Source organism: Prosopis cineraria, unplaced genomic scaffold (genome assembly GCF_029017545.1).
Source record: "Prosopis cineraria cultivar Desert tree isolate PC_DT_omini unplaced genomic scaffold, ASM2901754v1 PC13, whole genome shotgun sequence".
Lineage (NCBI taxonomy): Eukaryota > Viridiplantae > Streptophyta > Magnoliopsida > Fabales > Fabaceae > Prosopis > Prosopis cineraria.
In genome coordinates this window covers 286,681-302,463 of record NW_026555344.1, presented here as the reverse complement: position 1 = coordinate 302,463, position 15,783 = coordinate 286,681, and the positions used below count along the sequence as shown (strand labels likewise).

Here is a 15,783-nt window from a genome sequence, read left to right as displayed (position 1 = left end):
AGCGTAATGATCCAACGCGAATGAAAAGTGCCAAAAGTAAACATTTCGGTGTCAACACGTGAGAGGACACTTTCTTTAAAGGATTCTAATTCTGATTTACTAAAAGCAGCAAGATCCATTTTCATCTATCCATAAAATGATTATACTTTTTGCCTGGTCTACTTTATTCATGACAATTGACGATTTTTGGAAGTTTCGCTTTTCAGCGTTTAAGGTTGGCTCGTGATCCTACATTTTTTTTCCAACTTTTTAAATATAAAATTAATAAACGTACAAATATACTCTCTCTGTCTTTATTATAAGATACTTTACAAACACATTAAAAAAAGTTAATTTTTTATATCATAAAAAAATTATGTGTAATTTTATTTTTTACTTTTAATTTTAAATAATGATATAACTACATTAAATACATTCATACTAATCAAAAAAAGATAAAATTTAAAAAAGTAATTTAATTATTATAAAGTGTCATATATTTTAAATTAAAAATTACTTTAAGAAAGTGTTTTATAAATAGAATCAAAGAGTAATATGTAACTTATCATAATTTAAAGTCCAAGTTGTAATTCTTTAAAAGATAAATAATTCAAATTTTTTTCAGCATATAAACAATGAAAAAACATAATTATATTAAATAAATAATTTTTTTGGTAAATTGAATAAATAAAATTTATTCTCAAACAACATGACGAATCTACCGTCTGAGTTATAAATTTATACTATAGACTTTAATTTTTTTTTCGAAAAATTGAATTTATTTAGCATTAACATGGGAAAAAAGGCGGCTTATCCTAGCCTTTCAAAATTAAACTTTAATACGCCTAACCCATAAAAGCTTGAGTTTGTAATCGCTATTTATCATTTTTAAACACTAATTTTCAATCTGATCTTTAAAATATCTGTGTCGGGCCGCACACCAAATAACTGTCCCCCCTTCACTACCTATTATAACTAGAGTTGTTAATGATAGATAGCCCTTGGGAGAGTGGGCGCGGGTCCTAAAATCCTGATTTTCAATTTTTGACCAAATTTTAAAAACTCGATACCTTTTTTGAGGTCGAACTTAAAAACTTAATTTTAAAAAATTTAATATTATTTTTTAGAAAATAATGTAATTTAGCATTATAATGTAATTTTAAAACTTAACATAAAATAAATTAAGATCTAAAGTCATCTAAAAAATAAGTAAAATATTCAAAAGTCTAACTACATGTTAGTTGATGTTATTAAAATTCACAACAAAGTTTTAAAAACAAAATATAGAAAGGATATCGATATAAGCCTTACGAAATAAAATGAGAATCAAAATTTTCAAATTAAATTAAAATCTCAAAAATTCATAGCCTAAAAAAAAAAAGTCTATGTCAAAAGAGGAATTATATGATAGAAAGAGAACTAAAATGTCACAATAATAAAACACTAAGTTGAGAAACTAAGTCAAGAGATGAGTTATGGGACAAAGAGAACCAGAGGGTGAACATAGTGGTGAGAGGAAGAGGTGAGATGACTAAAGGAAAGACAAAGGTGATAGTGAAAAGTTGAGCCAAGAGACAAAGAGAGCTAGAAATTTAGAATGGTCGAATGCTAGGGTTTTTTTCATATTTGACAAATGGTGTGTTTCAAGGTAAAATAAAAAAAAATAGAACATAGCTTGGAAGGCCACCCAAATCCGAGCTTTTTTTCAAGGCTTATCAAGGTTCGAGTCCAAAAGTCTTATTACCTAAAAATTCCTCATTTTTTAAATTTGAATCTTTATTTAAATAAGATCTCAAGCTTGACTTTTATTCTTGACTTTAGATAATTTGAGATCATGACCATTAAGAACTCACTCATTAAAGACTTAAGTCATGAGCGCATATATTTTAAATTGATAATATTTTTAAAATTTGGGCCTCATTTGATAGGACTTATATTTTGGCTTAAGTTTGCATAGTTTTTTATTTTTCATTTAAATTTCTAATTACAGGTAGAAACACACAATTTAACAAATTATATCATTTTCATATATTAATTCAAAAATTAAAATAAAAAAATCAAACATATTGTTTTGCAATATATAATATTAGCAGTTGTATCAAATCAACTTTTTAACAATTTCAATCACATGTTAACTGAAAAAAAAGGAAAAATATAGAGTCTAAAAATGTTAACCCAAGCTTAGACCTGTCTTAAAAAGAATTATAAAATCGGGTCTAAAAACCTTTTTATTAAAAAAAAAATCTCCTGTTTTTTAGGCCTGACACTGAAATAGTATTGGGCATGAACGGGTTGTTTGAAGTAACTTGTCATTATTAACACCCTTATCTGTCCACATCAAATATTCAACTTTCTAGGCGAAGTTATCCGAATCTGAATTAATAAATAATTAAAATGCAAATGGTCACACTTTTTCCCACGATTTAGATTGTTCAAATAATCTTTGGAAGTGTTATATATATATATATATATATATATGGCCACTAAGCGGAGTCATGCTGCTTCGACGAGATTAGTGAACGAAAAAGTGTCACCAGAAAGAAAAAATAAGATGTAATCCAATTGTGTTCAGAAAGTTGGATTGTACTCTTCGATTTCATTTTCCGCCAAGTCGCACTTAACCTTTTGAATTTCTGGTTATGTTATGCGCAAGCAATCTTTTTAAATATGTAAAAATTGATAATGAATCTCCGAAAAATTTCAAGATTTATTCAAAATAATCATTTTGTTGTTAATTGATCCATTTTTACCAATAAAAATGTAATATGATGAAGAATTGACTTGAACTCTATGAAAGTTTCCTGCGCATGATTCAAATGGGGCTTATCAAATTTAAACTCAAAATGAAGATCGTGATAAATAAATATAATTATTTGATTGTTAAGTTCATTAAAAATAAATACATAATTAATACGGGGAAGATATTAACAAATATAAAAATTTCAATTAAGAAATTAATTCGCAAAAAAAAAGGTAAATTGGAAAGTGAAAGTCCCATCTATTTATGTATATTAAATTTACTGTATTTTCTTATCTTAAAATACCTACTTTAGACCATTTGGCACATAAACGTTAAGTATGACGAAGGATAAAAATTTGAACCTACCCTTGCTTTATTTATTTTGGAACGTTTTGCTTATTACTCTAAAAACACGCTGAGTCTCCTTTACTCGGTGGAACCCAACCATAGCATTAGAGTAATGTTTAAACGTGACTCTGGAAGTAGGAAGGTCCTCAATTGGAACCTAAATTAAGGCCTAATATTTGCCAAGAAGAAGACAAAATAAGACGAACTTTCAGGCCTAACTTTCACTGCTGGTTGTGTTTGAAGTTTAAACAATGAAAAGTCTGATTTGTTCCCAAGAGATTTACTCTCGAGGCATCCATTCAAATAGCATGTAAGTGGACTAGTGGCCTTCATTATAAAATCTCATCAAATCAGCTCAAATATGAAGATATTATGGGAGATTTCCTGAGATATTTTAACGCATCACCTAGTTACATCATACGCTTAAATGGTTAGAACCTGCAAATACATGTGCCACTGGATCAAGAGGCCACTGGAGTTGATCACATATTAAGGATATTAATATGAGCTTACGAGTTCTTGAATAAACCAAATATTAATCTTTATAACACAAGTTTTTAGAGCCAGCCTCTGTAATACAAGTTTATTGCATACAACAACAACAATAATAAGCTTTATTTTACTAAGTGAGGTCGGTTATATAGATTACACAATGCAAGTTTATTACATACAAGATGTCAAAAAATACAACCTGCTAGTATTTTGGATGATTTAAACTTCATATACTAAAATTGAAATTAAAAATATATTTTCACCAAAGTAACGCTCACTGGCAACAAAATTGATATCTAATTTATGATAACGAGCCTACATATATTATGTGTATGTTTGAATTACATTCTAACCTCAGTTAGAATGGGTGAAACTGAGGTTAAGATGCAAAATATTAAAAAAAAAAAATCTTATTTGAATTAGCATAATTTTTCAACCTCAGTTAGCATGTAAATGCGAGTTAATTAAGAAGCCCACTAATTCGGCTTTTCTCTCCTTAGCGTTAATGTTACTGCCCATTGGAAGCATTAAATTCATTTTAAATTTTGATGCTTTCTCTCTCTTGTCTTCTATCTACCTGAGCTATGCTTGCTTCTTGTGCATGTTGCTTTTATTATCCCATGACCTCCCAATCTAGTTCAAAACACACACCTCAGATCGAAACACACAACTCCCAATCTGTGTTGCGCATAACTCTCCACACCTCAGATTTGCTTCCTTTCATTAGTCATAGGCGACGATGTCTAGCAACCAATCTCCACCGTATTGAAGCACCAAGTAACCTCCGGCCAATCTCTTGCTCTCTACTATCCTTTCTAGTTTCCATCGCGTCCCTGCTCTGTTGTTCCTTCTTTGAAGATTATTTCTTCCTTGACTTGAATAATTGGTGATATGTGCTTGTTATTCTCTTCACTTGCCATCCCCTGTTTGTTTATTTTAGACTAGAGGAAGATATAATGCATGTACATTTGTTTACTATCCTGCTTGTTATATTTTTTACTTTCCATCCCCTATTCATCAGCCTTACCACCATGGCCTCCTTTTCCTTGGCTAGTCTCTGCCATGCTTCGCTTTCCATCTCTGCTTTTCTCAAGCAATCCTCTAGCTCTCTAGTTTTCTTTTTCGCCTGCATCAGATCATCCTCTTTTTGCCTCATCAAGCTCAGTGATTTTGAATCCAGAGCGCTCAGTAGGATTGCCACCTGCTCCTTTTTTTGATGTTGCAGGGCCTGCCTTAATATCTCATTTTGTTTTCAAGTACAATCAAATAATATGATCTTAGCCGAACAATTTTTTTTTTTAAAAAGGAAATCTTCTCACAATATATTAAAAAATATAATTGGGCAAAAAAACTGGTAGTTTCATCCTTGTGATAACTTGTGATAGAAGCATGTGATCAAGCTCGTGTCTCTATAATTCCAGCTGCGTATTTTAAGTATAAGAGAAAGACGTGGATGGGCATAGGCATGTCATGTTTTTAATGTACTGTATTAGATATTTATTTTTTTAATTTATTCTTTTAAAGTTTAAGGATTCCAAAATCTGTTTTTTAATGTTAGTCTGGTTTGATCTTGTAGATATAAGGAGGCAAATTATAAACATATTTGCCTCCTTAAAAGAAAATTCCCTCTATGAAAAATTTAAATATAAAGGCCTGAGATTTGCAAGTAAATTAACTTTGACATTCAAGAAGATACTAATATTGGTGAGGTAGCCTTGTCAAATCTACCCAAATCGTCAAGACAGATGCAGTATTTTTGTGATATAATTAGAGATTAACTTGTAAATCATATCAATTAAATATAAATTTATTTTATGTTTTCATGATTGAATATTTAAGATATTTTACTTATTAGTTGTGATTTTAAGTTTAATATTTTTTACTTATTAGTTAGTCAAAAAATATAAATAGGCTTATCCAAGATTTAATATTTAAGATAAAAAAATTCGTGCTTATTTCTGCCATTAAACATCTCAATTGGCTTTTGAATTAAATCATCCAAATGAATTTCAGTTTATTTAACTGACTTTTGAAAAAAAAAAACATCCAAACATAAATCATATTACATTAACTGATTTTTTTTCTAACTTCAATTTGTTAACCTTAGTTGAATCCTAACTTCAATTATAATTTTTTTAATGCAAACACATTATATCTCTACTCATCAAATCATGGGAGCCTCAAACGCTGGAGCCTAGAAGGAAAAAATGGGGTGGTGCTGTATCTAAGGAAAATGTTACCATGAAAATGCAGACAAAACGTGGAGCCTATACTTGATGATTGTCAGAGCCGAGCAACTTCTCCTCTTCCCTTGGGATTTCCGTAAGTTGAACACCGGATCGAGTCATCTTATTCCACTCATTTTCAACACGGAAAAACACCCATTGGAATCGCCGGAACATCTCCAGAGCAGTAACTGTAAACACTGTCAGGTAGTTGTGGCGGAGATGGGCAGACAGTTTATATGTCCAGGAGCAGCGCAGGAGGAAGTTGCTTCCAATTACCCAAAAGTATATCTGCAAGTTTGAAAAAAGACCTGCGAGAATGAGAGGGTGTCTCCTAGCCATACCAGATTGCAAGCCAGGTCAAACCCTACCAAACTTTTGATATGACTCTTAGTTAAGGAGTTAAGGAGTTCAGATTCTCTTCATCTAACATGACTCTTTTATCCAATTCTTGGTCCTACCATACTAGCCAATGCAAATGGACTAAATTTCTTCTTCCATTTAAAATAAAAATTATTCCAAATAGATATCAAGATCCCAGATCAACATGACGGTCAAAATATACCCAAAATGATAATAATGATTTTCCCACCTAAAATTGAGAGGGTCCATAGGCGGGTTCAAGCCAAGTTGGGCCAAATACACTCATGACCTTCTAATCCGTCGAAACTAAATGGATCTGATTCTTACCCATTTTCTCCCATAAAACAGGTTGGAAACCAGACTTGGTTTGTTGAACTTGAATATGCGAGAAAAGTTACTGTAAAACAAGGAAAATACTCTCTCAATATAGCTTGTGAACCAGAGTGAATTTTAACATGAAATGAAATGTGATATATTCAGGGGCAATTTTCAAGTGATTGCAATCTAGCCACTAGTTCGTCAATGGAATCATGGCACGTGGCAAAACCTTGTTCAAGGAATCAATAGGGCACACCTAAACATAAAACATGAATGTATTTTACATTTAAAAAAAAAAGAACTTAATATCAAGTATTAAAAGAACTTAATCTAAATCTTATACCATATTTTTCAAACCAACTTCCGGCATATAGCTTGGATAAGCCACCCTTCACTTCCTCAATGTAAGTTAAACGTAGATTGAAAACTAAGACAGAAACAACAATAACAACAAGAAGTCTTATCCCAGTAGTTGAGGTCAGTTACACAATGTTAATGTGCTCTACTAACAACCCACTCTCTAGATATACCAAGAGAAAAAATTCAAAGACTTGAGGAGTAGAGAAACAAGAACAGGAAAAATTAAGCAAATTAATTCAAAGCAAGGGTTTACAAACAGGGGGCTGGGCACCTAACCATCAGCTTCATTGGCTAACACACGTGTTATCTTGAAAGTCAAGAAAATTGAATTTGTTTGTTAGGTGTGGCATTTTTAAATCTTTTAGTCAGCTTTATTGGTGAACACGTGTTATCTTGAAAGTCAAGGAAATTGAATTTGTTTATTAGGTGTGCCGTTTATAAATCTTCGAGAATTGCAAGGTTTGCTGCTCTTAGCCTCTTAGTCTGAAAGTAAAGATTATATGTGAGGTACCTTAAATCCCAATCTCGAGTGATATCCCAGTAGAATGAATAGAGCGAATTAACAACACTCGAGAGAAGCCAAAGCGGCCGATAAAGAGATGCCCACTTCTCAGGGAACACATGATATTTAAGGGCTGAAAGAAAAATCACTGGGAATGCTGTTGAATATTTCAATGCTGAAAACACATTTTGTGGGAGTTAGAAGAATAGTATGATGGAAACACCAAAGTTACAACCATTGTTCTAAATGGAAACCAAAAGATTCAAGATCGAACTATGTGCTATTATTGCAGAAATAGATAAAAATGTGCAAGTAATAATAAAATTCTATACACAAAACAGTAGAGAATCTTATAAACGAGAAAAATACCTCACTCAATGAATATAAAATAAAGTTCCTTGTCCGGAAGACTTGGCAAGATGATATCCATAAAAAATCAGCATTAAACGCAGAAGTGAATACAAAATATACAAGGAGCCAAAAGGATAAGGGGAAGCCAAAAATGTTCCATTAAAAGCTAGTATACGCACCAATGAAAATTTTTATTTCATCTCGGAAAACATAGAGTTTTAAAAGCCAAGGAAGTCTTTACTCTTGCTTTGAACCAAATCTTTATAGCTTTAAAAAAATCCAAGGTAAATTGATAGAAGAAAGAAGAAGGGAAGAAAGCATAGCCAGGAAATATTATGCTAACGAGTTATGGGCACAAGGGAAAAGGTGATCAAGAGCTATTACCATTAAAAAGGCATGTTCTTTCCTTGGTATCTTTGAACTGTCGAAGACATTGCAATAAACGCCAGAGATAAGGGAGCACAAGTACCATCGGTATAGCAATTGAATGGCTACCACAAACAGAATCAGCTTCAAGCCATGCAATTGTAGCCACCTGAACATCAATAAAAAAAGTTCAAATTCGAGGAATCAAGTTCTTCTTTAGGGTAGAAATAACATCCCATAAACAGTACGATTTCAATAATGCTAACATCTAGAAAGAAATTGTGTGTCATTAGCAAACACTATATTTTGTATAGATTGCTGAAAGCAAATGAAGATCACAACCAGCGAGAAGAATTAAAAAATAAATAAATCAATTTTTAACTTTCAAACTCCACAATTAGTGTACCTTCCAAAATTTCCGACCACTCTTATCGGCTAATTTGCATTAGGCCCATAGCACTCAGGAGTTTCATGCTACGATAGTGGTTAACCACACTTTCAGTTCAAAAAGCTCTCCATTGAGCTAGTGCACTGTGTTTGATATTATAATAAAACCATCTAAAGGCCTTCACTAAATAGCTTAAGCTTTTGAGTTGAAATAGGTTTTTCATCAACAGTATGGTTGACAACTAATAATTATATATCACTCAGCTTGCCACTGATTATATCAGAGTTATAAATGCCAGTACGAAGAGAGGGAGGATAAATGATAAATAAAAAACACACATGTAAAATGTGCATTTTTGCTTGAAAATGATGTAATTAGTTGTGTTCAAATTTCAGACTACTGCAATCAAATAAAATGGTGGATATATCATAGATGATGTGTCACACATGTGGAATGGATACTGGGACTAACAACAGTAAATCAACCTAAAAGACAGATTCAACTCAAGAGACCACAAGAACAAACATAAAATAACTTATTCAGTTTAAAGCATATATTAATTACCTGTTTGTTAACCATTCTACAAAATGAGCGCTCCAAATCTGAAAATACCTGTAAGAAAATAAGGTTTTCCTCCCATTCATTAACATAAAAGGCATCAGGAGAGACCAAAAAAAAAGAAAGAAAGTAAATTTACAATCTCTAAGCACTTAAAATTGAAGTATGGTGACATTTGAGATATAGCACACATTGTGAACTGAAAAGGGAAAAGCACCAAGAAAGTAACTAATATGTTATTTATTATACCTTTGCCATGGAAGTGAAAATATCAGCCAAGAAAAAGTCAGGAAATGTTATTGGCTGCATGGAGAAATTGAAAAGATCATTATCTGTAAAGATATGCATTACAAAAATGAAATAAAGAATACATAAAATTAATTACAATGTAAGATATCAAACCCATTAAACAATGTATGGGTCATTTGAATGAGAACTTCACATTAAGAAACTAAGAAATCAGAAATCCAGCAAGGGATCTCGCAGACGCTTTATAAGAGGAACAAAGAGTAGATAAACACTCAAAATTCTGTATTCTACCAACATGGGCAAATGCAACGACCGACCATGAAAGTTTGTTACTTATTTGACAGGTAGGCTGTAACACAATCTAAGAACCTAACTGTAGAAGTAAAAATTAATACAAAAGCTTGCCTGTAGAGGGAAAGCAATCCGCCACATTGTCCTTAAGAAGAAGAAACGAGATGACAAATAAAAAATATCAAAGGGAAAGATCAACACTATTGCAACAAAGATGTAAAGAAGCACCTGCAAATGTGTATAAGAAAGTCAGAACATATCATAGGAAAATTACTTCTTGCTACTTCAAAAATTAACTAACACGTTTGATTTTTTTCAAAATAATAACTAATAAGTGCCCAAAATCAATATAAAAGTAAAGGAAAAAAAAAAGCATTTATATCTTATCATCTATGAGAAAGAAAGAAAATGCAGACTGACTGACTGAAACAGGCAAATAAATGCAATATCTAAGTAAAAATCTAATTCAATTTGCTGAGGGAGTAAAAGAGAGAAAGATACAAGCAAAACAAAAGACAGAGCAGATATTACACTGGTTGTGAAGCAGCCAATGATACTTCCCCATGAGAATATAGATAGAGATAAGCAGTCATGCTAGTCGGGACAATGATTGTCATCCATGTACTACACTGCAAGTAACATAAAGAGTAACAGCAAATGTCGAAACAAGATAATATTTCCATAGCACTAGCATTCTAACGGGGTTAAAAATAAATCATACTATTGGCATAACATCAGAATTTTAGTTATCTCTCTCTCTCTCTCATTTTAAAACACAATCATCAATCCCTATAGTTTTATCAAGTTTTACTTTTAATCCTTATAGTTTTTTTTTCAATGTTTTTAGTCCCTATAATTTCAGAAAGATTGAGTAATGTTTGTTTTTCAGGTCCTTATAGTTTCAGTTTTTTCACCATTTTTAGTTCTTATAAGGACTGAAAATAGTAGAAAAAAACTACAGGGACTAAAAGCAATACCCGATAAAACTATAGGGATCAAAGATTATGTTTTCTCCTTTTACTAACAATATTTCAAATAAAGATATCACTGCCGTTTGAAATTCATTTCAAGTATGTTACTTCTATAATGTTAATAACTCCTTAATCATAGTTTTAAAGCAATCAGCATGAAATAACTTTTAAGAAGCGGCCAAAACAATATTGTCAAATGATAGCTAAAAAAATATTGCTTATTGCTAAACCTAGAGACAAGCATTATATGGACTATGTATTAAACAAATTAAGATAAAAACCAAACGTTGGCATATGAATGAAAAGAGAGCAGAACGAACATGCAAAGAATAAATTTAAGGCTGTACTATCCCATTTATACACACATAACCATGAGGCAACATCAATCTATATGATATAGGATTGGCTTAGCATCTTGTTATGAAAAAGGATGCCTTTACTATTATTTTAAAGAAGATATAAGATTGAGCAATCAGTATGTGTCACAATTCACAAGGTAAATGCATATGCTATGGTGAAAATGGAACTTAAGAGAAGAATTATCTGATTTCTTAAAGTATTTGGCCTTGCATTGATATAATATATTCACAAGTGAGTAAGATGGTTGTGAGTACCTTCCATATTTCGTTGTGAGTAAGATGGTTTTGATCAAGATCAAAAACTTTTGCATAGGTTACACTGGACTGTGAAAAAATCCACAAGTTCACTCCCCAAAGCCAGACCATCATAGTCTGTAATAATAACAACTAAATTTATCAGGTCCAATATTTTGAATAAACAACATATACAGGACAATAAATTTCAACTCACCACAAGAAGAAGGGGGTTATAATACAAAAATGCCTCATATATAAAAAGATTTTGCAAATTTGTATCCATTCTCATGACAGAATCCCATCCAACCTGATGCAAAGGTAGAAACTAGATAAGTATTAGGCCATAAATAAGTATAGTAGTAATAGTGGAATTTTTCACAAGAGCAAATCATTGGCATCCATGGAGACCAATAATATTACAAAAGCAAAAAGGCATACTCTAACCTTGCAACAAATAAAGCCCCACATTAGAAAGAGTAGCACCTGAGAAAATCAATCAGCAAGGTTTAGAAACCATAGGAGTTAGAAAACTACAATTTTTTTAAAGCAAGGTATCCAATATCAACATACAAGTAAATAAAATCAATTTGACCAAAAAAAGTCAACAAATTAATATTAGTCCAAAAGTGAGTTGGTTATACTTCTCTTCCATAAGGTTGAGATTGAGCCCATCTAACATGACCAAGGAACACTGGAGTCAAGTATAGAGGTTGCAACAAATGCAAATTTGGAGATTAAATATAATGCAGAAAGTTCTTGGTATATAAGGCTTGAACAAAAGGCAGACAAATTAATGAGTACATTAACAAACCTTAAACCTCCATAGAAAAAGAGGAGATGGCATGGCACTTTCAATTGGTGAGATTAAACCCTTCATTCTGTGAGAACTCTGTTTTTCGACAGTCTTATTAGACAAATTTGTTGAGCTTGCTTGTTTCTGAAACAAAATGAACAGAAATTGAAATGCTTTAAAGCTCATCAAAGATTGTTTGAATACCAAATGATTGACAAGCATGAAGGATTATATTGTGCCCATAAATATAGCACAAGAACAATCACAAGAAAAGCTCACGTTTTTTAGCTAAACTTGAAGTAGACCAATGAAACTTACCAAAATCTTCCTTTAAATGTTACACTCAAAATCATTGGCTGTTCTCCTTGAGGGCAAAGAGGCAAGGATTACAATACATATGAGTGGAAGTTAATATGGAGACTGATGCGCTACAAGACAATCTGTGAACTCAAAGTTGTACTCACTGAGAAGACAAAAACTAGTGAATTCAAGAATGCTGGCTTCCCAAATGGGTAAGGAACGAAATTGTTCAATTTCCAAACTAAACCTCACAGAGTTCTAGGACTAAGGAGGGATCTTTATGATTCTTTTGTTGCTGCTCGGCACAACAAGTTGAGAGATACAAAGAAATCAAGATGGCTCGAACTTCTGAACATAGAAAAAGGTGAAGATTCCCTTCATATAACTTCATCAAGCGAGTTGCTTTACTTTACATTTCCTAGAAGTCCAGAACTCAAAAGAATGGAAACAGAGGACCCCTTAAGTAAAATCCAACAACCTCAACCCATTTTGTGTTCCCTCAACAGAATGTAAAACCCGAAAAAAGTTGAAATTTTGAAATGCCACGTCACATAATTGGAGCAACTTTATTGCCAATTCTTCAAAAATTTAAGCTTCACAGAAAATAAATCCACATGTAAATGAAAAAAAAAAATTCAGCCAACACAATTCCGGCACAAGGAACAACAACAGAAACATAAGAGCCCATGTATCAGATCAGAAGGCATCAAGATCCAAATTTTTCAATCACCCAACATGCAAATAGCTCTATCATCTCTTGAAATATCAACAACTGACAGCTGACAGGCAAGCACAGTGCATCAAGAACAATCCAGGAAAAGATAAGTTACCAAGGATCAACTCCCACAAGAGGAAGCAATGAAGCTAAAGTTCAGATCGATCACCACTTGGTGCGCTCAAATGATTGGAGACATGTGAGTATTTGCTGTGTCCTGCTCCTCAAGTCAGATCTGAGACCAGAATTATGGGAATTTAGTTGGGCGCGAAGGAGGCTTCATGATATTACTAGAAGGAGGGAATGTCAAAGGTAACGTTAATGACAAAGCATGTTGCTTGCATTGTCGTTAACGAGAAAATTGTGGTTCGAAGAAGACTCAAATTAGTTACCCGCTCCTTAAATTAGTTACCCGCTTCGCCGTCGTTTGTGTTAAAGAAGAATCACCATGGTCCAGAGCTTCGCAGGAATTGGAACATTCACGTTTTACTGCGGTGAGATTACTTTGCCCGTCATCTTCACTTCCTACTTCCCAGGGCATAGGGAGGGAATGGCTAGGACCTAGAAGACCCGAAAATAGGAGGAAAATCAGGGCGAATGCCATTTAAGACTCTCACAAAAACACAGTTATTACAACAAAAATTTATTAATTTTGCATCAAATACTGTTGTATAAAAAATAGATATATATTATTAAAAATTAAATTTTAACTTGTTAAATTTTTGGAAAAAATTCTAACAAAAAATATAAATTAAGGTTTAATTTTTAATAATAATATACATATGTTTTTAAAAATTAATATATGATGTAAAACTAATATACTCTTATTGTGTATTTGAGAGGACTTTAAATGTTATTATCCCATAAAACTGTGGAATCCATAACATGGCAATGTGTTGTTGGAGAATGACACTTAGGCAAGGATAAAATAGCTAAATTATTGCCCAAAAAAATAAAGAATAAATGTTATAAAATAATCGAAGAATGACAACTAAGTTTGAAAGGAACTAATTTATTCAACCCAAGTACTAAGTGGTGTCAGAATTTCAAATAGATTCATTGGTCTTTAAGTGACATTTTGATGTATTAAAAAAGGTTTAAAGCAACATTGGCACCTTAGGTGAAATTTTTTTCAATTTTATAATTTTATTATAATGAATTTATAATTTATTTTCTCAATTTTAATTTGGAACACAATTTGTAAGTTTATCTCCCAAGTTTACAATTTTCAATTGATGAATTTGTAACTTAATTTTTAAATTTTAAAAAGAAATACAGATGTTAATATTTAATGTTGGGAAGTATTAAGGTTATTATTTTAACAATTCTAAAAATTTGTAAGTTTGACTCTTAATTTTATAACTTTAAATAAATGAATTTACAATTTATTTTTAAAATTTTAAAAGGAAATACAAATATAAATACTTAAAGTTAAAAAGTAACAAAATCATTGTAACACCCTAAAATTTACAAACCGATTTTTCACAAATTATTAATTCAACAAATCATTTTTTTTATTGACCCCTTATCATACTCTTATCAGGGTAGAAAAATTTCTACCATAATACATCCAAGACAATATACCACAGGTCTTAAAATATCTCAAAAAGCAATTGGAACCATGAAGGACAGACAGGATCCTCATGGCATGATATTCAAATCAGGTCATGAATCAAGAGGGACAAACATAATCATCTTAGTCATATAAATGTATTTAATAAAAAGGATTAGAGTTTACATGTTGTCAAAATAAGATATGTCCTAGGTTGGCACAAGATACATTGCATAATACAAAATGAGAGGCAACGTAAAAGATGGTGTCTCATACACCAAAGTTACTCCTCTGGTGTTTTCTCGACCGAACTCGCTCCTGTAAAAATGTTAACCACAGGGAATGAGACTTAAAAGTCCCAGTAACCAAAAATTAATATGTAATGATGCATGCGGATGTAACTAATCATGCGATTACTAAGTAGGCACACAAAACATTTAACCGAACAATATTTTCAAACAAATCGAACAAGTATTTAATTGCATGACTGCACCTTATATCCTCCTTTTGCCATACTCGGACGCCAAATAACCCGGCCAAAGGTGAGTTGGACCAAGCGACACACCACTCGTTGGGTCCAATGAGGGCTTACCACATGGTAATAATTAACCGAACAAAAATTTCCATTAACACCATATATTAAGATACCCTGACAAGTCATGCATTATTCAAATATCCAAACAAGAATATATCCGAACAATAATATCTCATCATGATAAACAAAAATAAATTTTTGACCCACTTGGCAATAATTTCAAACAAGTATATAATAGTATTTATTTTCAATAATTCATAATTTTTCCAAACAACAAAACAACACATAACCATTCACAAAACACAATCATCACAACACATTAATAATGGTTACCTTATGTCTTGAATAACAAGTTCCCCTTCACAACTCTTCTTTCACCATTATCTTTGTCAACACAATCTACATGGTTATTTCATAATACTATATATTAATTTTATATTAAAATAAATAACTTTAATTTAAAGAGTTAGAAAGTTTTAGATCTATAATCCATATTGTAACACTTGCCCCGAGTGTTATCCAAAAATTACACAATTCAAATAAACTAAGTGTGGTTAAGGAGTTAATCCTAAAACCAACTTAGGAAACAAACCATTTAAATCACTAAGCAAATATACGATTGCAAAGTAAACATTTAAAACCTTAAAAAAAATTATAGGTTCTAACTATAGCGTACAGAAGCAAGTTAGACGAAAGAGAAATAAAAAGATACTGTCATGACAGCATTTAAATTGCTGTCATGACAACCCTCCCGAATCAACTTCTGGGAGGCGTCGTTCCGCCATCCGACC

At 31.9% G+C, this 15,783-nt stretch overlaps 1 protein-coding gene across 6 annotated transcripts; it reads right to left on the bottom strand.

The window, feature by feature from the left end:
* Positions 1–3,765: 3,765 nt before the first annotated feature.
* On the bottom strand, positions 3,766–13,465 carry LOC129290776 (uncharacterized). 6 transcript variants are annotated; one of them, XM_054927760.1, is made up of 14 exons: positions 13,021–13,280; positions 11,909–12,034; positions 11,542–11,580; positions 11,312–11,404; positions 11,116–11,232; positions 10,064–10,159; positions 9,645–9,758; positions 9,240–9,293; positions 8,997–9,044; positions 8,063–8,213; positions 7,337–7,502; positions 6,475–6,544; positions 5,800–6,075; positions 3,766–4,799 (listed from the first exon to the last, which is right to left on the bottom strand). In XM_054927760.1, the coding sequence occupies exons 2-13, from the start codon at positions 11,972–11,974 to the stop codon at positions 5,827–5,829; spliced, it is 1,263 nt and encodes a 420-aa protein (XP_054783735.1). In that variant the 5' UTR covers positions 11,975–12,034; positions 13,021–13,280; the 3' UTR covers positions 3,766–4,799; positions 5,800–5,826. The 6 variants fall into 6 exon arrangements, 5 of the variants coding, with proteins under 5 accessions (XP_054783735.1, XP_054783736.1, XP_054783734.1 ...); XM_054927761.1 differs by having other exon boundaries at positions 3,766–4,766; XM_054927759.1 differs by lacking the exon at positions 3,766–4,799 and adding an exon at positions 13,318–13,465 and having other exon boundaries at positions 5,512–6,075; positions 13,021–13,140.
* Positions 13,466–15,783: the final 2,318 nt, after the last annotated feature.

Bases quoted from the DNA above. Each gene is read 5' to 3' on its own strand.
- LOC129290776 (XM_054927759.1), bottom strand. From the start codon at position 11,974: ATGAAGGGTTTAATCTCACCAATTGAAAGTGCCATGCCATCTCCTCTT. The intron at 11,581-11,908 runs GTTTGTTAATGT...TGATTTTCTCAG, and splicing joins TTTTTCTATGGAGGTTTAAG to GTGCTACTCTTTCTAATGTG. The intron at 9,759-10,063 runs GTGTAATATCTG...ACACATTTGCAG, and splicing joins CATTGGCTGCTTCACAACCA to GTGCTTCTTTACATCTTTGT.